The sequence below is a fragment of the Nothobranchius furzeri genome, chromosome 2 (assembly GCF_043380555.1).
Source record: "Nothobranchius furzeri strain GRZ-AD chromosome 2, NfurGRZ-RIMD1, whole genome shotgun sequence".
Taxonomy (NCBI): Eukaryota; Metazoa; Chordata; class Actinopteri; order Cyprinodontiformes; family Nothobranchiidae; genus Nothobranchius; species Nothobranchius furzeri.
In genome coordinates this window covers 62,286,845-62,311,862 of record NC_091742.1, presented here as the reverse complement: position 1 = coordinate 62,311,862, position 25,018 = coordinate 62,286,845, and the positions used below count along the sequence as shown (strand labels likewise).

At 41.8% G+C, this 25,018-nt stretch overlaps 1 protein-coding gene across 1 annotated transcript; it reads right to left on the bottom strand.

The window, feature by feature from the left end:
- Positions 1 to 6,249: 6,249 nt before the first annotated feature.
- Positions 6,250 to 24,539, bottom strand: LOC107377224 (receptor activity-modifying protein 1). Its single transcript, XM_015946695.3, has 3 exons — positions 24,262 to 24,539; positions 10,864 to 11,002; positions 6,250 to 6,685 (listed from the first exon to the last, which is right to left on the bottom strand). Exons 1-3 carry the CDS (start codon positions 24,305 to 24,307, stop codon positions 6,430 to 6,432), a joined length of 441 nt encoding a protein of 146 aa, XP_015802181.3. The 5' UTR covers positions 24,308 to 24,539; the 3' UTR covers positions 6,250 to 6,429.
- Positions 24,540 to 25,018: the final 479 nt, after the last annotated feature.

Genomic DNA, 25,018 nt, shown 5'->3' with positions numbered 1-25,018 from the left:
GCTACCTCCACCTGATGTGGAGGAGGGCCTCTACTCCCAGCTCTACGTCTCACAAGCCCAAGCTCAAGATCTCGGCTGAGGAAATTTAGTCTCAACAGAACTGTGGGATCTCCAGTTGGAGCACTATCCAGTACTTGTCTTAGCAACTCTAGAAAGCAAGTGTAGCACGTACTACCGTTGGGCGTAAAAGAGGCGACAACAGTCAGAAACTCCTTTCCTGATCTGAAGAACCAGGGAAGCTACCCTTTCATTAAAAAGCTTTCCACCGAAGCACCTTGCATCAGAATCCAACCCCAATCAAGGATTTAGGTGAGACCAAATTAATCTAATCTGTACGACCAATCTCTCTCACGAGCTCCAGGTCCTTCTACAACAAAGAGTTGTAGCACACCCCTCCACCCTTCCTTTTGCTGACTTCGACTGTTCCTTTATCTACCGAGGCTGGAAGCCTCTCAAAAACCAGCGAGAGGTCAACCTCCTCCTCATCTGCTAGTCTAATCCTTAACTTTTGGCCTTTGAGCTCCCACCTTCTTCCACCTGGCACTGAACACTGATCTCATAATCTGCCCCCTCTAGCTTCATTTATCATAATCAAAAATTGCTGAAATTTGTCTTTGAATACCTCCACGGTCTTGGGCATTAATCAGAAAAGCCAAACACTGCTTGACTAAGCTTAACTGTTGGAAGCTTTTGCTGCTTTGATAACGTGGCCGTCATTAATTCTCTCGCCGGTGATGGGACAGAACCGCTCAGCAAGCACAATAGATGGAGGGGAAGTGCTGAGAAGTAACTTTTATATGCAAGGAGAAAGAGTACGACGTTGTATTTAATTACTGCTATATTTTAGGGACATTTACACACAGTCCTCCCCCATATATTGGTATATAATTATGTATATATCCACAAAAAGTTTGTTTTCAGCCCTAGCCATTGTAGACAACCTCACAATAAACAAATTCTGGCCTTAAAACATCCGGATGGAGCATCAGGATTAGTACCTTCATCACAAACCTGCCATGTACATGTCTGCTGCCCTCTGGTGGAGCATTTACCAGTGGCGAGCGCCAATTTTTTTTTACTATTCTTATTGTTATATAATTACGTCAACTACATTATATATTTTAGAAATTAGAATTTAACAATAAATAATTCTGTTTAAAACTAGATTTATCCTGCGACCAAGGACCTTTTTGAAGGTGCAGCAGTAGATAAGGAGGTAGAACGAGTCTTCCAGTAATAGCATCTCCATGGAGCCCAGCTGTTGGATCCTTGGAAAAGACACTTCAAACTCCATACCTGCTGGTGGTGATTGGAGGGACCGATGGTGTCTGTGCACCACGCCCTTGCATCTGTCAATGCACCCCAGGGCAGCTCTGGCCACATTGCAGCTCACCACCATCAGTGTGTGAATGGATGAATGATACACTGTAGTGTTAAGCACTTTGGAGTCCTCTGACCCATAAAGGATCTATACAAGCCCAGTGTCATGACTTGCGGGAGGCGTCTAACCCAAGACACGCAGAATCAACACGACAACTCGGGGTAAGTAAAAATGAAGTTTTTTATTATGAAAACGGGTTTTCATAATAAAAAAGAAGGGGTTGGAGAGGTTGGAGAGAGGGCTTTCTCTGTCTGTGCACCGAAGCTGTGGAACGCATTACCACTGCTAGTGAGGCTAGCACCAACAGCTAGCATTTTTAAATCACGCCTGAAAACTCACTACTTCAACCTAGCTTGTACAACATAATTATGAACCTCACTGACATCTGCACTGTTTATAAACTGACTCCACAATTATCGACTTCCGTATTATTGAGGTTCTTTGTAAAATGTTTTTTCCTATTTTTACTTCACCCTGTGTCTTAATGATTTTTAGCTGTTATTTTTGGGAATTTTGTTGTATTTCCTTTTTATCTTTTATCTGTGTTCGACATGTTTATATAACGCCTGTTTAATTAACCAACATTTTTAGTGTACAGCGCCTTGTTTGGTTGTAATGCCTTGTGAATGCGCTTTATAAATAAAATTGGATTGGATTGGATTGGATTGGAAAACGGATGCACTAGTAAGTCCAGTGAGTAGGGTGCCGTAAGGCGTCAGTCCAAAGTTCAAGTCCCGCTAACAGAGGGGGAGGTGGCGAGCTGAGGTGAGAAAGGACGGGGGTCCAGTTGAGTGAGGTGGGTGAGGAAGCGGAGAGGGGAAGGGCAGGATAGGACGTATTCCTGAAGGTTCGGGGTTCTAGAGGCGAAGGTAGTGGACGTGGTAGTGGGTTCCTAAACAGGGCAAGCAGACGGGGTTCAGAGGCGAGTCCAAAGTCATAATCCAAAAACAATCCAAGGTCAGAGATCCAGAAAATCCAATCACGAATACACAAGCGAGCAAACAGGCGAATACGAGTGGAAGGAGCTAACCAAAACTGTAGCAATCATCCAGCGTCGAGTGGTGTCTCCATCCCTCTTTATACCAGAGCCTCTGATTGCTAATCCAGCTCAGCTGGTGTCCCCTCCACTCCTCACCTGTGGAAAAGAACCTCAAAGATGGTTTATGGAGGAAGAGCACTCACCTCGGCTCGTGAATCATGACACCCAGGTCATTCAGCATTTTTGAACATGATGCACATTCTTGCAAAGACACACATTTAGGCAGAAGTAAGAGAGCTAGAGCGGGTCGTCCAGCATTAAGAGTGTTGCTGGTTTAATCCCTGCCCATTCCTAGTCAGTCTGCTGTTGTGTCCTTGGGCAGGACATCCACCCTCCTCTGTGTAAGTCACTTTGGATCAAAGTGCCTTTCAAGTAAAAAATATATTAGTAATCACACTTAATCATACATAATTGTGCATTGTGTCTTCAATCAATCAAACTGAATTTTAAAAATATGAAATCTTTGTAATCAAGCTGCTGTGAAAACTTATTTCTTCATTGCAAAACGAAATATGCATTTTACCCGCGAGCTCCTTTTCCAACCTGGAGCAATTCTGAAGTGAACAGGTAGCAAAAGCGTTACACAGCTGATCCCGTGATGTCACAAAAGCATAGAATTGCAATGACCCGCGAAGATTTCAGAAGTTACAAGCAAGGAGAAAGACAGCTACACGTATCTTAAAAGGTCTGTTGTTTATTCTTGGCTATGGGGTTTTTACAGGCAATGACGTACGTCTATCTGCACATGACTTTTATGTTGAAAGTTTTAGATGTTTTACACTGCTTTCCTGTTTGACTCCCTGTCTGGCCAAATCTAAACTGCAGAGTTTGACATGTTTTGAAAGTGAAACGCGTCATGATCTCCATCCATCCATTAAATTTTGTCCACTTATCCGGGGTCGCCGAGGCAGCAGCCTAAGCAGGCTCTAAGCCTCTCCCTAAAGTCCCATAAGTTGTCACACACAATGATGTGTGTGCAAAATTTGGTCTCCGCATTTGACCCATCCCCTGGGGGAGCGGTGAGCTGCAGACAGCCGTGCTCGGGAACCATTTGTTGATTTAACCATCTTGGGCTCAAAATAAGTTTTAATAAAAGGACGAACAACTAAGTCCTTCAGGGGTACTTCTAAGTTAAAAAATGCACATGAAATACGCATGCGGAGTGACCATGTAGGTAGGTTTTAATGTTGCAAATCTGCAACGCCTGCCTCCAGAGGGTTAACCCCCAATCCAACTCTTTTAATATCAAGTGTCAAGCAGGGAGGCACTGGGTCCCATTTTTCAAAGTCTTTGGTATGACCCGACCAGGAATCAAACCCTAATCTCCCAGTCTCAGGGCGGACACTCTACTAGGCCACTGAGCTGAGCCACTTGGGCCAGCTCCTCCGGGGGAATCCCAAGGTGTTCCCTGTCCAGCCGAGAAACATAGTCCCTCCACGTGGTCCTGGGTCTTCCTTTAGGTCTCCTCCCGGTTGGACGTGCCCAGAAAACCTCACCAGAGAGGCATCCTAACTAGATGCACCAGCCACCTCACCTGGCTGGAAAGGAACTCGTACACCACAATGGTGGCTAATTGCCACTTAGCACATTTAGCAGCCTTTTCTTCTGCTGGACTGCCCTTCTTAACTTACCTGAGCTCTTGCACTTATATGCCCCAGCGTGTTCTCTACGGTCTGCTGATCTGGGTTTATTGGTTGCCCCTCAGACAAAATGTAAGACCAGGGAGGATGGTCTTTTTGGTCCCTGAGCCAAGGCTGTGGAACCAATTGCCACTTGAGGTCAGACAAGCAGACCCTTGGGGCTTTTAAAATAAAACTAAAAGCTCGTTTTTATGCTTTGGCATTTTTACAAGGCGTGGAGTAAAGTGCACTTGTGTACATTTAATACATCATTGTCTTTTATCTTTATTATGAACCGCCTTATGGTCTGCATGTATATTGTGTTCCATTTACTTTGACTGGATTTACATTTTGTTGTGTACAGCGCTTTGGGCATCCATTTAATATAGAAAAGTGCTCTATAAATAAAAACTGATAATGATGATTATAAAAAAAAAAACAGGAAACTGGATTTTCTTCTTTTTCTTCTTTAAGGGTAAATTCAGAATGCATGAACACCGAAATAACCAGAATGTTTATAGGCAACAACACAAGTCCTAAAAAGCAAATTAGAGTTCATTCTTCTTCTGGCTCTTGGAGAGTACAGACACTTTTTTCCTCCTCTCCTCCCCATCTTGTCCCCAAGGCTCTTGGTCTGTCTTTGGGTGTATGGCGCTTCTGTATTTTTTTCTGTAAACTGGAAATTATTAAAAATGGACCTGGTCAGTTGGTCTCTCAATGCGATTGACAAAATTTTTTCAACGATGAGAACGGGAGAAGGGGCTCCCGGTTGCCCCTCTGGGACAGAGCCAGCTGGGTATATCATGGACTTCTGGAAACAGTGGAACTTGATCTGCCTCTCTCAACTGTCTGTAGAGGATTCTGAAGATATCTGGATATTCATGGTGTTGGTGTCAGGTTTATTGCTTTTTGGCCTGCGAGGTTATCTGGCTTACCAGAAAATTAATGAGCTGTCGAGGAATATTGGCTCTATCCAGGAGCTCAGGGATGGATTACACCGCGCTGTGAACGTACAAGCTCATATAATTTTCGAGATGAGTCGTAAGCTTGGAACTTTGGCTGAGATTCAGACTCTGGCACAGAAGGTGGATTCGATCAAGGAGAAAGTTGACAGATCAGCATGGATTTGGATAGATTAATTACGCCATTATTGGATTGAGAGGGGTTGAGGACCAACGGAACTTTAAGACAGAGAGGAAATTATCTCTGTCTGGCCCCAAAACAAGTTCTTATCTGAATCTGGTGCCCTTGAGCCTGTGAGGCTGAAGCGATAACTCCCCCTCAGAAGAAATGTGGAATGCTGCCGTCGCCATGGCAGCTCTGTCTCCCTATTCCAGCCTGGGCGGGACTGTGGCTGGTGAAGGCTGCTGAATGGTTCCAGGAGTCACTGTGCTCTGTAAACTCAATGACCCCCCCCATCCAGACTGAGGTGATGGGCGCTGCTTATCATGGCTGCATGCACTGATGTGTGGACAGTACCCAACCCTACCACCCCACCTAGTGGACACTTATGTTGTGTAATGTCTGAAGTCTGTTGCATTTCTGTCTGCGGTGATTTTGCATAGCAAAGCTGCCCTCCCTGTGGAGGGTAACTCTGAAGTGCCCTTTTCTCCTCCACCTGAACCAATCCTTATGTAAACCCTCTGATCTCTACTAAGGTAGTGCGACTCGGGTTGCGAATGACCACAGTCACCAGTTCTTGTTATGTGTCTATGTATGTCTGATCTCAGAATTGTGTGTACTGAAACTCTAATTTCCCTCTGGGATTAATAAAGTATCTTTGAATTGAATTAAATAGAATAAAATAAATGTATTAGCTTAAAGTATATGTCTTGGGTTTTGGGTTATTTTACTTGTATATTCGAAGTTATAAGCAATCTAATTTTATTTGGTATATTTATAGTTTATTTAATCACATATTTGAGTGTATTGGTTAATTGTTTTCATTGAAATTGATCTAAAGGAATTTTAAAATCAGAATCAAATTTTTCATGGTTAAAATTCTAAATCTTTTTCAGAAAGATTTTTAAATTGACTCTGTTTTTCTCTGTAATCTATTCTGTTCTCCCCACGCTTCTTCTATGATGTTATTTATGAGTTCACAAACTGTTCAGGGCCATGTGAGCAGATGGTAATTAAAATGCAAGGCCTCACAATTGCCTGAAATCTTCCTGGCACCCTCCTACTGATGGTGCCATCCTCTAATGCTGCACAGAGAAAGCAAATAGAGCATTTATTCATTCACACATACATTTTAGCATTTTTTTTTTTTTACATTTTATCACAACATGGCAAAAAAATCTCTGCAACTTCTATTTAATCACATTTTTAAAACGGGGTGTTGAGTTCATCTCCAAGACCCTAGCTTTTATTCAGGAGCACAGCTGGTCCTAAAGAACCCCTTGTGTGCATCGACTCCTCCAAACCACTAGAGCAGTCATGAGCAGAGTGACCACTACTGGCACAGTGATGAACGGTGCCAGGATGGCGATGGGTGGGTCGTGCAGAAGGCGACCAGTCAAAGCGCAGGCGTGGAAGTATCTGTTGTGAATCTGCACAAAGATGTCATCCACCACCTGATTGGGCCAGAAGCAGTCAAGCCTCAAGGCCACCTGGTATGTGCAGTTAGTTAGTCCCTCGTAAGTCCTGTAGAGAACAACAACACAATTAATAAAAACAAGGCAAACTATATTTTTACAAACCCAAGTTTCTGATTTTCCTTCCTTGGGCCAACATTTTATAGTGGTCTTAGAAATATCCCGTCAGAGGCGATAGCAGGAGATTCCTGTTCGTTTCTCAAGTTACCGGCGAGTTTAACACAGCTAAATATAGCTGGTATGTGTGGTGAGCTGGAGGACTGAGACACAGTTCAACAGAGAGGCACTCTTAGTGGATCCATGTAACATACCAGCATGGTATCTCGTTTGTTTCCAGATACATAAAGGTCAAAAAGACAAAAGGCCATCCTAGTCAAGTTAAACGTGTTGTTTGGCAATCTGTAAAGATTGTAAACATTCTCATTAAAGAAGGAAGGTTAGATGGAAGCATGTTTATGTCATTTCTTGCTCACTCCAATGGCCCCACCACCTTTTGGGCATTTTTTTTTTAAAAGAGCAGAACAGTTGTACCAAGGAGCATTGTTTCATTGGAAAAAAAGGAAACAAAGTTTTCTTACTAAAGACAACAATACCTCAAAAGTGGGTGAACTCAGATGTATTGCTACATTATTGTGTAGCTGTGGCTTTTATAGAATTATCAAAATTCCTTTTGGTGGTGTCATGGGGATGCCACTTACCGCCACGATCCCGGAAAAAGCTCCTACTGTTACATTAAAACATTATTCCTTGCCTCATTGCATAGAAATGCATATTTCTTAGAGTATCTTAGAATTTATGAGTGTTAAGATGTGAAGTTTTGTTGAAATACTACCAATTGTTAATTTTTAATACCATGAATGCAAGTTTTTGTTTTTAGTTTTCACTCCTGACAAGGAGCAAACTGGCCAACAGCCGTTTCTCGTGGGCCACATCTGCCTACGCAGTGGATTTTGGCAGCCACCAACTGTGCAAGTTGGCCATTTAAAAAGATGATAAGTCTAACTTTTCACTACAGGTACACTAAACTGTGAAGGAAACCATGTAAAAAACATCCAGGTAATCACATTTTCTGAAGTATAATGGTGCAGAAAATGCATCTCAATTCTTTGCAACCTTATTTGGCAATGACACGTCAAATGTTTCCTGTAGGTCTTTAGTAGGTTTACACACACTATCCCAGGTATTTTGGCCCATTCTTCCATGCCCTTGCAGTGATGTTTTGGGGCTGTCGCTGAGCAGCACAGACTTTCATTTCTCTACACAGATTTTTAATTGGATTGTGGTCTGTAGACTGGCTAGGCTACTCCAGAACCTACGTAGCTACTCCTTTGTTGTCCAGGCTTTGTGTCTGGGATCGTTGTCATGCTGGAAGGTCCAGCTATATTTCATATTCCAAGTTATAACTGATGGGGTTATTGCTGAAAATTTCATGATACATGCCCCTTTTCATCTTTTACTGTGCCTTTTTCAGAAAAGCAGCACCAACGTTTAATGTTTCCAGCAGGGGCGGATTAAGGACTGAAGAAGATCCGGGGCTTAACACACACGTGCGCGCGCGCACACACACGTGGCACGCACTAGTCAACATATATATATATGTCTTGTACCACAGAATTTTTAATCTGAAGCTACATATTCAGCATATTCAGGGTAGAGTATTGTTCCTGTTAGTGTTTAGTGTGAGATGATAGTAAATATTCCCTTTCTTTCTCCAACAACTTTACCTGATAGTAAGCTAACTTTAGGCAAACCAGCAGCGCAACAAATATTTTCAGATAAGACTCACAAACCTGAGTCAACACCAGTCTCATCAAAGCTGGGGTTCTGTCGTTGTACTTTTGGTCTAAAAAACGTCCTTATGTCCATCTTCACTCATGCGTTTCAGGCAGAGTGTGTAGAAGAAGCCGGCTGCTGAAGGGCTTCTCTTCAGTGGTGGAGGCTCAGGCAGGCTGTATACAAACTACTGCTAGCTGCTCCCTCTCTGTTGGACTGCATGTTACTTCCACGTTTGAGATCCGGGGCATATCATCAAAGATTCGGGGCTTCAGCCCAAGTAGCTGGGCTTAAAGCCGCCCCTGGTTTCCAGCTCCATGCTTCACAGTGTGTGTGGTGTTCCTAGGATGCAGCTCAGCTTTCGTCCCATTTGTTACGGGCTAGGCCACTCCACAGTAAGTTGGAGTTGGAATAGCAAAGCCACTCAGGAGCCATTAGTTCTAAACAAGATCACTCGGGTCGGTTCATCTCTAAAGCAAACCTTTCTCCTTTCACTCTGGTGAAGGAAAAGGCAGATGTGTGTGTTAACTGCTCCGTGTAAGTGAGCGGGTGATTGTGTGTGTGCGTCCATGTTTGGTTCTCCGAATGACTGACCAAGAGTGACAGAGAGGACACACATTTTTTCAGACAGGAAAAGTGGGTGGAGTTTAGCTCTGGTAAGGGGGTAGCTTACTCTTTAAGAAACTCTTGAAGGCCCAGCTCTTCAGAGATCATCTCCTACCCTAGTACGCAGCATTTCCCTTCCCTGACTTCACTGCACCCTATTCCTGCATTGTGTTACTCTAGACCTGTAGTTCTAGACACTCTGCTCCTTATTCATGGAATCAGCTCCAAAACCAGCTTTCTAAAGCAACCCCAGACTGCATCTCATCAGCTTCATCCACTTCACCTGCTCCTGACTCCTCAGCTCATCACACACACCTGCTTCCCCTGCTACTTAAAGGGGCATTATGGAAGTTTGACAGCCAAAACATGTATAGAAATAATGTCTTCTTCATACATTCTCCTGCAATGTCCTGGTCCTGTAGAATGAGCCCTGGCATTTTTACTGTGATTGCCTGTTTTTCTGTAAAATCACAGAAACAGGGAGATGCTCGGGTCGAGCAGGCTGCTTCATGCGCGTTCACGCTCAGGCATAGCCCGTAGCATTTGCTATCAGTAGCTTTAGCAGCAGAGAGAGAGGTAGTGCCAACTCAGCGACTTTGTCGCTGTTCCTAACACCTAGTGATGAACCTAGCTACATTTCTGAGGACCCTTAGCTGCTTTCTGTAGAACTTTCTTCTAGATATTTCCTGCAAATTAGCAACAAAATAGCCATTTTCGCTCCGAACCGTTCTTTGGTTTGACGTTGTTTCAGCCGTCATCAAGGATATAAAAGTTACAGATACTCTGAATATTACTGGTGTGTAGCTCACCTTGTAAGATGGCTGACTCTCATGGAAAAGATCTGGGTTCGATTCTGGATGTGAACATAGTTCATTTAGAGTTTCTTTTTTACATTAATGGTATATTTTTTACAGTAAGATGCCCACATTTTTATTTGAAACTCGCCAAACGGCATTGAATTCACAGATAAAAAAGATGTGGGTTCAACTTTCATTTTGGAACAATTTTTCAAGCAAGGGAAGGAAATGATCTGAGCATGGAGGAGGACTGAGTGTGCACGTACGGCATGCGCGCCTCGTGCACGAGCCTACTATTGAAGCTGCCATTACGCTTTTGGCCTGAGGGGGCAATTGCGAGCATAAAAATTCAAAAGTCCAAAAAGTCCCTTAAGAACCAGCCATCCAACTATTCAGTGCCAGATTATTGAACGCTCACGCCAGTAAATCTTCCAGCCTTTTCCATCCTGCCTGATCATAGCCTCCTGACCTTGTTTCCATGCCTGGCCATTGCCAAGAACTCTGCCTGCCTCCATGACCCTCGCCTGTTCACCGACTCTGTCTCCAGCCTCGCCCTTTACGGGTAATGCCACGTCTTAGCTCCTGGCTAATAAAGACTTTTAAAGTGCCTTACTGTGTCTTGGTGTCCTCAAGGGTCCTCAAGTTCTGCCCATTACAGTAATCTTTATAAAACAATCTTGGTAGATTTACAATCTCATTGTCAATTTTGTGGGGACCACCTTGGGGGGTTTTAGACCCCAGGTTGGGTCTGAGTTTTTCCTGCTAAGCAGGGAAGTAGCTGCCTTGATACTTTCGTTTTTGTAAGTCACTGGATCAAAACAATGTACCATTTGCATGAAGTTGTATGACATTTTTAAAATAAATCAGTTTTTTGATGTCAGGAATCCACTTTAGCCGTTAGCTTGGTTGTCCGATTTGATCTGTTTCTTGAGACAGAGCTAGAGCGACTGACACTTCATAGCTTTCATGCCTGAAAACATCCTAACTAGTCTTTTAAACTTTAGATGCATTTCACTCTTTTTTTTAGAAACTGCTTTGTAGTAACACTCACTCTGTTGTGTCTGGCCAGCTACACCACAGGCCAGGGTCCAGTCTTCCCATGTCCAAGTGGAACTTGTCCAAGCAGAAATCTCTGATTGTGGTTTTGTAGAAATGTGATTTGCATCCAGACACTGAAGGGATGACTTGAGCTTTACGGAGCAGAAAAAAGAGAAGAGAATAAGATATTTCTGTTTCAGCAGATGGTTTGCAGGATAAATGTCTCATTGTAAAAGCACAACAAAGATTGTAGAAAGTGCCTCTGTGTTTATATGCTTTGTTTACTCATTTCAGAATTAGGAATATATTTATGCAACAAACAAGGTTGTGTCCTGGCTATAGTTACTCCTCCTGGACCAATTCTTCCCCATTAGGCTCCAACTTTCACTAAGAAAAGATTTTAATTTGCAACCAGAGTCCCAATCCCATTTGTTTACTTCAGAGATGTGTGTAAACAGCCTCTTAATGCGGAGGCAGACCGTACAGTCGTCCCACCGGACCCAGAGCTGAATGTAATACAGAGCAGAGGGAGATGGAGGTAGGTTGAACAAAGGCCCGGATGGGAAAATGAACGGGTTGTTATTCCGATCAAGAAAAAGAGGTGGATCTCAGGCTGCTCCAGCCTGATAAGAACCATCTGTTTGTCCTGACTCTGCGAGCTCTCCCAGTGGTCCAAACTACCCAGAGGGAGGACAAAACGTGTCGATATTGCACTAAAAGGAAGTATGCGGACAGCTGTGGTCAATATAAAGCAAACGGAAAAAACGTTTTCACTGCTTCACTGCATGCTACACCATGGTTATTCACAAGTGTCAATATCGCAAAAAGCAGAAGAATGTCGTACTTTTGGTGGGTTAAGCTTGAAGTAATTCTTAAGATTTCTGCTGAAAACAAAATAGCTACATTGATGTCAGTATCTTGGTTTTTTGGAAAGAACATTCATACAATTTTGGGTGAATTCTTGGAGATTGGAATTTTGTAAAGATGGCAACTATCTGTCTTTGATGTATACATCAACAGATCTATTTATCTATTTATTATCCATCTATAATAGATCTATAGATCAATTTGGAAAATCCTTAGAGTCCAAATGAACCCCAGTTGGACGAAATAAATTTATCTCCAACAAGACTGACAACCCAATAGGCAATCTAACCAAATTATAATTCTACTTTCTTAAATCTTAAGTCTTATATGTTACCACAGTTTGAGCAAATTTATTTTATAAACATTTACAGTTTCTAAAAAGAGAAAAAGAACATCTGACCACAATAGGGGTTAAATAAGTGTCAACATCAGGAGTTTTCTGAATCGTTAGATCTGAGAGAGAAATAAAGATTCAAATAGGATGCAGACCTTGCAATTGCAACCAGGTTTGGTCAGCGCTTCCAAGTTTGGCCTCAAGGGGTCAGCAGATGATCATTTTTAAATGACGCCATCTTGGATTATCGGTCTGTCGGCAGCTGATGTCAAAGCAGAAGTCAGACAAACTTGAGCTGAGCACGGTGAACCTTTGTGAAGCTGGATCAGTCCATCCATCCATCCATTGGAGTATTTTGATTGATAAACTAAAGACTTAAGTTTTGTGACTTTAATGTCGATTTCTTTTTTTTTCCCTTCACACCTGTTATCCTGGCTGGTTTTTCCTTTGGAGGGGTTAGTTGGAGAGAGTCTCACCTGCTGCCATCTGCTTCAACAGTGACTGGATATCCTGGACCATTTCCTTTTTTTTGGGGGGGGGGGGGGGGGGGGGGGGGGGGGCATACTCGGTTGAGAGGGCGGTAGGGCTTGAGTGCACTCATATTATTTAGAACTTTTGGACATTGGGGGTTTATATTATTTCATTCCTGAGATCTCAGAGGAATTTTTGTTCTACTGTTGAATTATCTGTGTATAAAAGAAAAAAATGGTAGACATTTAAAAGTTAACCATTGAATAAGTTGTTTATGGGGGACTATCTTCAATAAATTTTATATTATTGCTAGTTCTTCGTCATGTGTGTTATTTGGGTGGGTGTCTAACCATTGCTTGGGTAAATAAGTTTCAACCTCCTCATTGAACCTAGAATAGATATTCCTTTCATGTTGCTGTGTTGCATAACCACAACGTAGGGGTTACAAAAGTGGCGAGCCAGCCAGGAGTTTGTTAATTTACAGTCCACCCCAGATTTTCACATTTTACAATTAAGAGAAAGAAAACAGATTTTTGAGTGACTTTAACAGAAATATCTTCCCTTTAATGGGAATTTGATATATGATGGATCTTTGCAACAAGTTTAGAGTGAATGGGCAAAGTTGTTTGTATGTAACAGGTGTAGATCCAACTTGCACTGATGGAGAAATAGCCGTATTCTTCAAAGCAAATGGAGATGTCATGAAAGTAATCAGGGTGCCTTATGACCCTGGTCAACCCCAGGGGAGAACACTTGTACAATATTCGTCGGATCGAGCAATATCAAGAATCGATCTTGCCAATCTGGGAGATTTGCTAAGCCCTAATGACCCCGAATTAATTTGGCATGTTCAGACCATCCGTGAAGTGTGTCAAAAGGAGCTTGGAAGGGAACTGGCCCAGAAATACTTGGCTGAATTGAGTACATTTGCTGAGAATAGTAAAGCTGGGTTTTGGGATATGTTACAGCAAGAGATGCATCATGTCCAGTCTGATTTTGTTTCATCAGAGTCCCGACACCAACCTTTACTCATCAGACCAACCCATTCCTGATCCAAGCCTCAGTACAACAGGCCCTGATAAAATTCAACCACATTTTGTGGCACCAAACCCATCCAATACAGCTGCTGGTACACCAACTCCAAGTGCCCCTCTGGATCCAGGAATGGTAAATCCACCTAAAATCCAGAAGGTAATTGTTGAACATTTTATTCGCATTGATTGCTACTCCAGGTAGCTACAGTCAAAGCACAATAAGAACATTCTCAGGGTGACTTCTAAAGCCAAATGGTTTATTTGACTCTCAAAAAGTGAGGAGGATTCTGGAAAGCCTGCTTAGTCCAGCAGCAGACATTGTCAGACAACTTGGAACAAGTGCACACCCTAATCTCACTCAACTGGAGTCAGCATTTGGTGTTGTGGAAGATGACGAGGAGTTGTTTGCCAACTTCTTGGGCTCAAACCAGAATTTGGGAGAATAGCCCTCTGCCTTTTTGAATCGCCTCCAAACCCTTCTTACTAAAGCAGTTTCAAAAGGGGGAGTTGCAGCTGATTTTGACAAATACCTACTTAGACAATTTTGTCGTGGCTGTTGGGATCAGGGCTTAATCATTGGCCTTCAGCTTGAGCACAAGAAATCTAATCCCCCATCTTTCCTGGACTTACTGCTGCTTTTGAGAACAGAAGAGGACCAACGTGCCGCTAAAATGGACCGAATGAAAAAGCATTTGGGAAGCACAACGGCTGCAGCACATGTCCACTCAATTTTGACTATGGCCTCATTCGATGAAGAACCTGCTACCACACCTCCCAGCAAGCATGTCGTCCATTCTAAACTAGAAAAGGAAATTTCTGAACTCCAGAACAGTGGCAGATTTAGCTATTTGGGGGCCCAAGGCGAACACAGACATGGGCCCCCTTACACAAAATTTTCAACAATCTTATTTTTAACCGGATTTGCGAAACTCTCCCCTCTTCTGATATGAGTTATTTTCCCTTTTTATTAGTCCTCTTTTTTCCTGTCTTTCTCTCCCTTTGAGTGCTTTCTTCTTCCTGTCAGTGCTCCTGTGCTTCTGCCTTTGTTTATTTTTTCTATTTTCCATTTTGGTTTGTTTTCCTCCCTTTAAACATTTTTCATTGCCTTTCCTTTCTGCTTCCTTTGATGTTTACATAGAGAAACAACGTCACTTTCATATGTAAAGATAAAAGCTTTTTTGAAACAAACTTGCTTCTTTCTCTTATTGGAGCCACTAGGATAACTCCATTTCATGCTTAATATTTTTGACTACCACTTCAAGTTTTTATGAACGCTCCTGCCTCTCTTCTTCTTCTTATTTGTGGTCTTTTGGCACTTGGCAAACAACAATTTGGTGCATTACTGCCACCAACTGGATTGGAGTGGAATGACTACCAATTGCTTCCTGTTTGTGCATCGACGTCTTAAAGGAATAGTCCATTGTGGCATTAACAGAGGGGTGCCGGTGGTCAGGGCTAGGGGGCCCCCAACACAAGGGGGCCCCAGGCAGCTGCCGACCTATGCCTAATGGTAAAACCGCCACTGCTCCGGAAACAAGTCGCACAATTAAAACACAAAGAAGCAGCAAAGGTTGAACACCACAGATGCTTGAGTGGGAACGAGCCGACCCTGCGAAGTGAAGTGCTTGCAGTTCATGTAAAAAAATCCCAATTCTAAATACCGAGCCCCCAAAGCCTTGGTTCTGTTTCAAATGTGGGGGTGATGGCCACATTGCTGCTAATTGTACCAGTGAACGAAATCCTGAACTTGTTCAGAGAAAAAATGCAGAGCTCAGAGAGAGACATGACAAGTTCTGGGCCCAACAGAGAGATCAGAAACATTCTTTAAACTTGTAGAAGCTCCTGTAGTGGGATGACCAGGAGCTAAGGAAGCCAGTTGCATAAGTCCCATAGCAATGACACTTGATGTAAATGAAAAGACAGAAGATGAGTCTTGTGATGCAGGTTGCTGGCCTGTTGATGGCTTACCCGCGGGACTTGTTGGTCCCCGCTGCCTTTCCACAGTTTGTGTAGGAGACATAAAATGTGAAACCACACTTGATACCAGATCTCAAGTTACAACCATTACAGAGACTTTCCTCTCCAAATACCTGCCGTCCTTTGTTGTTCAACCCCTCAGCCATTTACTTGAAGTTGAAGGGGCTGGGTGTCAATCTGTTCCTTATTTGGGCTATTTTGACCGTCCACTAACCTTTCCCGACAGCGTGACTGGCGCAGAGGAAAAATTGACCGCTCTTGCCCTTGTGGTCCCAGAGTGTCTATTTAACAGCAGGACATCATTGTTGGTGGGCACGGATGTTTTACTCCAGCTCTACCAACGTGGGATGAGTCATGATGGGACAAGGTTCCTCAGAAGATCAGATAACTTTGCCCTACTCCTCAAACACACGGCCCAAGTGCCAAAGAATGAGAACAAAGCTTGCCCTGTTAAGTTACACTGGAGACACCCCATCACTGTTCCAGCAAGGCAAAAGCTGGTTGTAGCTGGAGAGTTCAGGATTGGAAAAGCAAATCCACACAGATTCTTTGTTCTCGAGCCCTGTGAAGTTTCATCTCTTCCTGGTGGGCTTTTTATTGAGTGTGCACTACTGGATATCAGCTGTAATGCTTCAAGTACGATCCCTGTGACTCTCACAAACACTACAGCTCACAACATCACATTACCTCAAAAGTGTGCCATTGGCATAGTGTCGGTGGTCCAGTCTATAACACCTTTAAACTCTGCCTCATCTGTGTCTAATGATTCTTGCATGCCCTGAAAAAGGATTGCATTTGACTTCGATGACTCTCCTTTGACTGAGGAGTGGAAGCAGTGAGCTTCAGAAAAACTGAATTCCATTCCAGAAGTGTTTGCTTTTGATGATCTCTCTTTTGGTCATACAACTGTTGTGGAGCACCAAATCCGGTTGCAGGATGAGACTCTTTTTAAAGAGAGATCAAGACCAATACACCCCAGTGACAGGGAGGCTGTAAAACAACACCTTAGAGAGCTCTTATATGTTGGAATAATAAGAGAGTCCAAGAGTCGTTTTGCATCTCTAGTGGTGGTGGTAAAGAAGAAGAAGGGAAAAATCAGGCTATGTATCGATTATAGGAAATTAAAAAGTCACACCATAAAAGATGCATATGCCCTTCCTAACACTGAGGAAAAATTCTCAGCCTTGAGTGGAGCACGGTGGTTCTCAGTGATGGATCTTAAGTCTGGGTACTACCAGGTGGAGATGGCTGAGCAGGATAAAGCCAAGACAGCCTTCACATGTCCATTGGGCTTCTATGAGTTCAACCACATGCCACAAGGTGTGACCAATGCACCTAGCACTTTCCAGCGCCTAATGGAGAGGTGTGTTGGTGACCTTCAACTCAGTGAGGTTCTCGTGTTCTTAGATGACCTCAGTGTTTTTTCAGAGACCCTTGGAGAGCATTAGCACAGACTCATGAAAGCTTTAACACGTCTGAAAGACTATGATCTTAAACTAGCACCTGAAAAGTGTCAGTTTTTCAAGTCATCTGTAAGATAAGAGGTCCACAATGACTCAGAAAAAGTATCTGCTCTCAAAGATTGGCCTTGACCTGCGAACAAGAAGAGCTGAAATGTTTCTTAGGTTTTGCTGGATATTACAAGCGTTTTGTGGAAGGTTATTCAAAGATTGCCAGACCACTCAATTCACTCACTGGTGGATATTTTCCACTGGCAAAGAGAGATAAATCCTTTAAAAAGGCAAGGCCCAAGCATCCTGTTAATATTCGAGTCCCCTTTGGTGCACAATGGACATCTGAATGTGAGTCTGCTTTCCAAACGCTCATTGGCAAACTAACATCAGCTCCTATCCTTGCCTTTGCAGATCCAAAGCTCCCATACATGCTCCACACAGATGTTTTTGCTAGTGGTTTGGGGGCAGCCCTCTACCAATAGCAGGATGGGAAGCTTCGAGTGATAGCCTACGCTAGCAGAGGCTTGTCCAAGAGTGAGCAAAATTATCCAACTCACAAGCTAGAGTTCTTAGCCTTGAAGTGGGCTATTTGTGAAAGGTTTAAAGATTACCTCTATGGTGTGGATTTTACAGTTTTGACAGACAATAATCCACTTACGTATATACTAACTTCAGCTAAACTTGATGCCGTGGGACATCGCTGGTTGGCTGCTCTGTCAACTTTCAGATTTAAATATAGGGCAGGAACAACCAATTAGGATGCAGATGGACTGTCTCGTCGGCCACATGCTGCACCTCTTGAAGACGAAGGCTTCCTTCAAGAAAGTTAGAGAATCGATGAGATGACAAAGCACCTTAAAGAGGGGAACAAACAAGACATCTCCACAGATGTGATCACAGCAGTAAGTCAACATCACTCTGTGTCCTCCCTGCACCTTCCTGTTCTTTCAGAGTCCCTTGCTGTGGATGCCCTCTGTTTACCAGCTTTGTTTGTGGACCAGGGTCAAACTACCCTTCCTGGAATGACCAAAGAATGTTGGCATAAAATACAAAGAGAAGACCTGTCAATCCAAAAGGTAATCTCAAAAGTGGAAGGTGCACAGAGGCCCAGCTTTAAAGCTGCAAAAGCTGAACACCCGGAAGTAGAGCTATTAATCAGACAGTGGAACCGACTTGAGAACAAGGATAGGATTCTTTGCAGAAGGTGTTCTGACCAGGGTGGTACGACCTCATGCTCATGCTGCACGCACATGGCCAGATCATTTTCGTTTTGATCCTCTGGAAGGAAGGACGGTCCTGTTGCTTCAGAGGCATCACTAATCTGCAGGTAAAGTCGGCAACAAAGTTGTAGTCAAAGAAGCTGAGGGGGGTCAGAAATCTCGCCATATTTGTTGCTAAGCGCTTTCAGTACACATCAGGTCTGTTTATTGATTTAAGAAAAGCATTTGATACTATAGACCATAGTTTGTTACTTTCTAAGTTAAAGAATTACAGGATAAGAGGGATAGCTCATGATTGGTTAAGTAGTTATCTGACTAAAAGAAATCAATCTGTACAGTTAGAAGATGAAATTTCAGATTCTCAAATTATTACATATGGAGTCCCACAGGGTTCTGTTTTGGGACCTAAGCTCTTTAATTTGTATATTAATGATATTTGTGATGTGCCCAAAATATTACATTTCATTTTGTTTGCTGATGATACAAATATATTTTGTTCTGGGAATGACTTACAAATTATTTTAGAAAATATGGATTGTGAGACGACTAAACTTAATAAGTGGTTATGGACCATGAACTATTTATAAATTGGAATAAAACGAAATTCATGATTTTTGGTAACAGGAAGACAGATGATTCTGTTACATTGTCCATGGATGGTACTTCAGTTGAAAGAGTAAATGAAGTAAGATTTTTTGGGGTCGTCTCGGATCATAAACTTAATTGGAAATCCCATATAAAATATATAAAACAAAAACTGTGTGAAAGTACTGGACTTTTAAATAAAGTAAAAAGTATTTTGGAGTCATCAACACTTCATATATTATATTATTCATTTATTGTTCCATACTTGACTTATTGTATAGAGGTTTGAGGCAACACATATAAAACAAACACTAATCCTTTGTTTTTATTACAGAAGAAAGCTATGAGAATTATATATAAAGTTTATGCTAGAGAACATACCAATAGAGATTTCATTGAATCAAAAATTATGAAATTCAGGGATTTGGTTAATTTGAACACTTTACTAATTATGTTCAGGCCAAAAAAGAGGTTACTGCCAGTGAAGTTACAGAAGTTTTTTGTTTTGATTTCAAATGATGGAAAAAGTAGAAAGAAGCCTGAGTTTAAAAGAGTTTTTGCATGAACAACATTAAAGCAAATGTGTATTTCAGTATATGGAGTAAAATTATGGAATAATCTGGATCATGACCTGAAAAAAATGTTTAACTACCGATCAATTTAAGAGACTACATAAAGAAAAAAAAAATCATAGAATCCCATGATTGATAAGTAAATATTGAATAAGTATATTGATATGTTTTATTGTGATTTTGTTTACAAAGATAAGGAAGTTCTATACTTGGTTTGTGTATAAGGCCATTCTGTAAATTATATTGAATGAAGTAGAAAGGGGTAGGTCATACAAGACTCTTCCTCCTCCCCCTTTTTTTCACATAGGAAACTGTTGATGATTGTATGTTGCATGAATGATGAATGAAACTGCTGAGTGAGAAAATAAATTAACAATTAACAATTAAAATTTTTTGAAAAAAAAGGCGTTAAGGGCGTCTGAAAAGTCGTTAGAAATGGTGACAAAGTCGCTAAGTTAACAACACTGCTCCTTGTATCCTCTCACAACATTGATTCCTCATTTATGAGTCTCAATACTCTCATCACCACCCAGAAAAATGATAGAACCATCCTTGTTACTATTCACACTGCTGGACAGTCTTGTCAGCGATCTGCTTGTAGCTTCTAGAGCAGTGGTCCTCAATAGGCGGCCCGCGGCCCCCCTCTTTGTGGCCCCCGAACCCCGCACGCGCACCACCCTAACCCTTTTCACACGTTTCAACAAAAAAGCCCTTGACCTCCTACAGTTGGTCCAGAACTCTGCAGCGAGGCTCCTATCTGGAGCAAACAGAAGAGCACACATCACTCCTATTCTGATGTCTCTGCACTGGTTACCCGTTCACTTTATAGTTCACTTTAGAATCCTGACTAGACCTTTCAGGGCTCCACATGGTCAGGCTCCTCCCTATATTACTGAACTGTTAAAGCCTTATATTCCAACCCGAGCCCTCAGATCCACCCACCAGAACCTTCTAGAAGGGTTAGGGTTAGGGTGATCGCTCCTTCCAGACTGTTGCACCCTGACTTTGGAATGATCTTCCTTTATCCTTATGTAATGACAGTCTTGACACTTTAAAAAAAAATACAGCTAAAGACCCTTTATTTCTAACTCAAATTTCATCTTTCGTATGTTTATGGAATTTTATAATTTAATGACTTTATTTTATCTGATGTGAATCTATTTCTGTTTAGAGATCATTATGATTTAATGACTTTATGTTGTATTTTGTTTTGATCTACGTGAAGCAATGTATGATTCTATGTCTGTGATAAGTGCTATATAAATAAAATATTCTTACTTACTTGATCAATATTAAAGTTGCTGGCTGACATGCTAGCACCGAAGTGTGCATCCAGCATGTTTGCTTTATGGTTTAGATCATGAACACAGCTCATTTGTGTGATTTAATGATAGATCGCTCCTGTAGAAACCAATGAAGGCTAACGAGACATTATAGAAGTTAGATTAAAGTTTTGAAAAGACAAGCACACAGCAAAGAGAAGAGGAAACAGTTATTTTTTATGCTTAAAAATGCTTAAAAGTTCCTGTGTGAAGGAGGCCTATAAAGACAGCAACAATTAATTTTGATGCTGCATTTGTACAAGCTGTTAGCTGCTCCTCAGAACAGAGGCCCAGCAGAAAGATATGTGCAATGCGTTTGGGTTCGAAACGTGTTTCCAGGTTTTTATTTATTTTATTTTATTTAGTTTAATGTTTATTTAACCAGATGAGTCGATTGATAACTCATTCTCATTTACAATGACGGTCTGGCCAAGAGGCAGCAGCAACAGCACATAGTTAGCTTTACACCAAAGAAAAACAGATAAGATACAAATAAGATAAAACAGTTAGACATGAAGACAATGGACTGATCTCATATACACAATGGACAAGCAATCAAAACAGACTCAACCCTCTCAGGCTCAGGGGTACTTCTGAGTAACAAAATGCTAATGAAATATGTGTTATAGTGCGTTTGACTTGCCCTCGGAACTCGGAAATCCCCACCTCCGAGTAGGACAAATCAAATGAACCCCCCACGTCGGATCTCCCAGTCGGAAACTCTAAAAATTTTCACAACCCCGACTTTGAGATCCAAAATGGCAGCTCTCCGTATCACCAACAGTAGTTTTGATTGAAATGTGTTTATTTTACAAGACACACTTGTAAGAGTGCATCTAAAATCAATGTTATATGTAGCGCCTGCAACTCCAAGCTGAACAATCTAAAAGTATTGTTTTAGATCGTCTTTGTCTCTCTTCAAATATTTTTTGAAGATGAGCTTTATGTGTGTTTTTGAGTTGTCTGTGTTCGTTGAGAACAAAACAGCAGTTTTCGAGGGCGTCGCTATACTGGAATCCCGACTTCTCCATCTCCAGCAACCAGAACGCTGTTAACTCGGGTGTGACGTCATTCCTAGTTCGGAGTTCCGACTTCCGAGGAAAGTCGAACGAACCCTAACCAAACGGGTAGTTCTTAAATGTTACAAATCTGCAACACCTGCCCCGAGAGGGTTAAACAATCTTTAAGTACTCATAAGCAGGCACATTGATCAGAAACTATTTATTGCAAGGAATTACTGAAGGTAGACAACGGGGTGTAGGTAGTGAGCTTTAGTGAATTTTGCAGCTCATTCCAGTTGTTGGAAGCAGCAAACTGGAATGAGGAGTGGCGAAAGGAGGTGCGAGCTTTGGGAATAACCATAGAGCAGGGCTATTCAATTCTGGGCCTCAAGGGCCGGTTTTGAGCAAATTTTGGTGTTAACCCTACTTTAACACACCTGATTTCAATTAGTAGGTGATTAACAGGCTTCTGCAGAGCCTGATGAGCAGCTGCACAGGTGATTTAACAACTGAATCTAGTGTATTGGATCAGAGAAACCAGTAAAACATGCCCTTGAGGTCTGGAATTTAATAGCCCTTCCATAGAGATTAAGTTAATGGAACATAAATTGTGCTGGTTGTGAGAAGTGATGAGTAATGAGCGAAGATATGGTGGTGTTCTATCAATGATTGCTTTGTATACAAACTTGTACCAATGTAACAACCTGCGGGACTGGAGTGATGGCCAGTTAACGAGTGAGTACAGATCACATGATCAAATTAACAATGATAAGTTGTGAAAGGGGCACCAGTGACAAACAGATTGCTGAGTGATAAATGGCATCGAGTTTATGAAGACTTTATTTGGAAGCAGTTCTATAAATGATGTCACCGTAATCTAAGATGGAAAGAACTGCCATTTTGACCAAGGCTTGCTTTGCAGAATGTGTAAAGAATGACCTGTTGCTGTATAGAAACACAGTTCTTGACTTTAGAAAGTAATGAATTAATGTGAATGTCAAATTAAAGTGTGCTGCCAAGCCAGATACCCAAATACTTATAACTGACAAGTTGTAGTTCTGTACCATCCAGGGAAACAATACTAAAGTTACGGTTGAAGGTCATGAACTTTGTTTTACTTGTGTTTAAACGAAGATGAAAGTTGGAGAAGGCATGTTGAAGACAAGTAAAGTTGTGCTGCAAGGAGGACAAAGCTGTGTTCAAGGAAGAACTGAATGCATATAAAACTGTGTCATCCGCATAGAAATGTTTATGAGAACTGTCAACAGCATGAACAATGTAATCAATAAAGATTCTGAATTAGATTGGGCCCAGTATGGACGCTTGAGGAACACCCATAGATAGAGGTAGAGGAGCAGATTGGCAACTTTGTTCTCACTGTTTGTGTACGGCCTTCGATATAACTTCTGAACCAAGCCACGGATGCCTGAGAAAGCCCTGTATGTTTGAGTCTGCTAAGGAAGATGTTATGATCCAGAGTCAAAGACTTTAGCCAAAGTCAACAACCACAGCTACACAATATTCCTTGTCAATGGCACGTATGATGCCATTTAGCACTTTAAGTGTTGCAGAGATACATCCATGACCAGTTCTGAAGCCAGACTGCATGGAGGTAATAATACTGCTGGATTCCAGATAGCTGTTTGTTGACTAACTTTTCAATGACTTTAGAGAGGCAAGGCAGGATAGGGATAGGCCTGTAACAACTTAGGTCAGAATGATCTCCCACTTTAAAGAGTGGAGAAACAGATGCCAATTTGCAGTCCTGCGGAAATGCACCAGTTTGTATGGACAGATTAAATAGATGGGTAATAGGTGCAGCAATAACATGTGCTGCTATGTTCAGAAAGAAAAGGTCAAGAGTGTCCAGTTCGGATGATTTATAAGGATCTAACCTGAGCAACTCGTCAAGTACCTCATTTACCTGAAACAACTGAATAGAGAAACAGGAATTGCATGCAGAGAGGGAATCGTTGCTTGTAGCTGAGTCGAGGTCTGAGACCCCAGAGACATGTGAAGCTGTTGCAAAGGCTTGACCGGACTTGATAAAGTGGTTATTGAAGGATTTACCATTTTAATTTTCTCTGAGACAACAATGCCCTCAGATTTGATTGCATTTGACAAGTGTGAGGACTTGTTTGTGTTTTCCACAGTCTTGGCAGTCTGCCAGGTCCTGTTGAGCCAGGTTTGATTTTTTCTCTGTAGTAAAAGTTTTGGTGCACAACTCTCACATCAAAAGATACATGATAAATGAAAATTGAGATATTTAACATAGGAAAACCCTTACACAGATTGAAGCCAGATATTTACAATAAAATATTAAATAACAACATTAAAAAACAACTTTTGGCTAGCTATTTCAGATGAATAAGATTTTCCTACTGAAACTAACGTGTCAACAAGCCTGGATGATGAGGGAGGAAAATACAAAGAAGCCTCTAGTCTAGACTCTTAATCTCTGAACATTTAAGATAGAAATCCTTTTCAGATTATTTTCTAAAGTCTGAATATTTTAAAATAAGAGGGATGGAAAGAGAGATGGTGTGATGTGTTAAATCAAACTTTGACTCTCACCTGTAAGAAGCAGCAGCAGCAGAGCAGCTCTCAGGAGTGGAGCCATGCTGAATCCTGACTCTAAAACCTCTTCAGTCCCTGGAGATCAGTGTCACGGTCCTCATTGTGAACCAAAGACAAAGACTCAGATCCAACAGCAAAGCTTGAATACAATTACTTTGACGGAAGTGTGTAAGCTCCCATTGACCCTGCCCAGGAGCAGCTTCTTTCCACTCCCAGCTGTCATCTGAGCCCCTCATGTCTGGCTGCTACAGCACACACGGGACAAAACAACGTCCAAATTTAGTACCAGCTGTCACCAAGTAGGGGAGTCCTAATGGAAACAGAGCTCAGTTATTTTATTGACCAGCCATAGTTTTGTGACGTCGGCTTTAGTTTCAGATGCAGAATTCCTCAGAAGATGTTTTGTTTGTTGATGGAAACTAAATTAAATTTTATGTGATTAGCAAAATAGCTATGACTCATTAACCTTGCAGGTCAGTCTATATCAAGATGACTGCTGGTCATTATTGTGAAATGGCTCTTTTTCAGTTTGATTCATAGACATTGAGCTAAAATTTGCAGTTGTTAGGGTAGACTGGTTCTTCAAGAAAGGACTACTTTCTTGTAACCCTAAAACGCCACGAGCACGGCATCCTTTTTGTTTTACTCTGATATCGAATAAAGAAAGCTAGAGGCTAACGGTGAGCTAACAAATAATTAGAAACAAATAGTTGGCTTGATAACACTTTACAATAAGAGTCCCTTTATTAATGTT

Coding starts and splice junctions, on each gene's coding strand:
- LOC107377224 (XM_015946695.3), bottom strand. CDS start 24,307: ATGGCTCCACTCCTGAGAGCTGCTCTGCTGCTGCTGCTTCTTACAG. Junction 11,003..24,261: donor GCTGCTGCTGCTTCTTACAG/GTGAGAGTCAAA, acceptor TGCTCCGTAAAG/CTCAAGTCATCCCTTCAGTG. Junction 6,686..10,863: donor AGCTGGCCAGACACAACAGA/GTGAGTGTTACT, acceptor TGTTCTCTACAG/GACTTACGAGGGACTAACTA.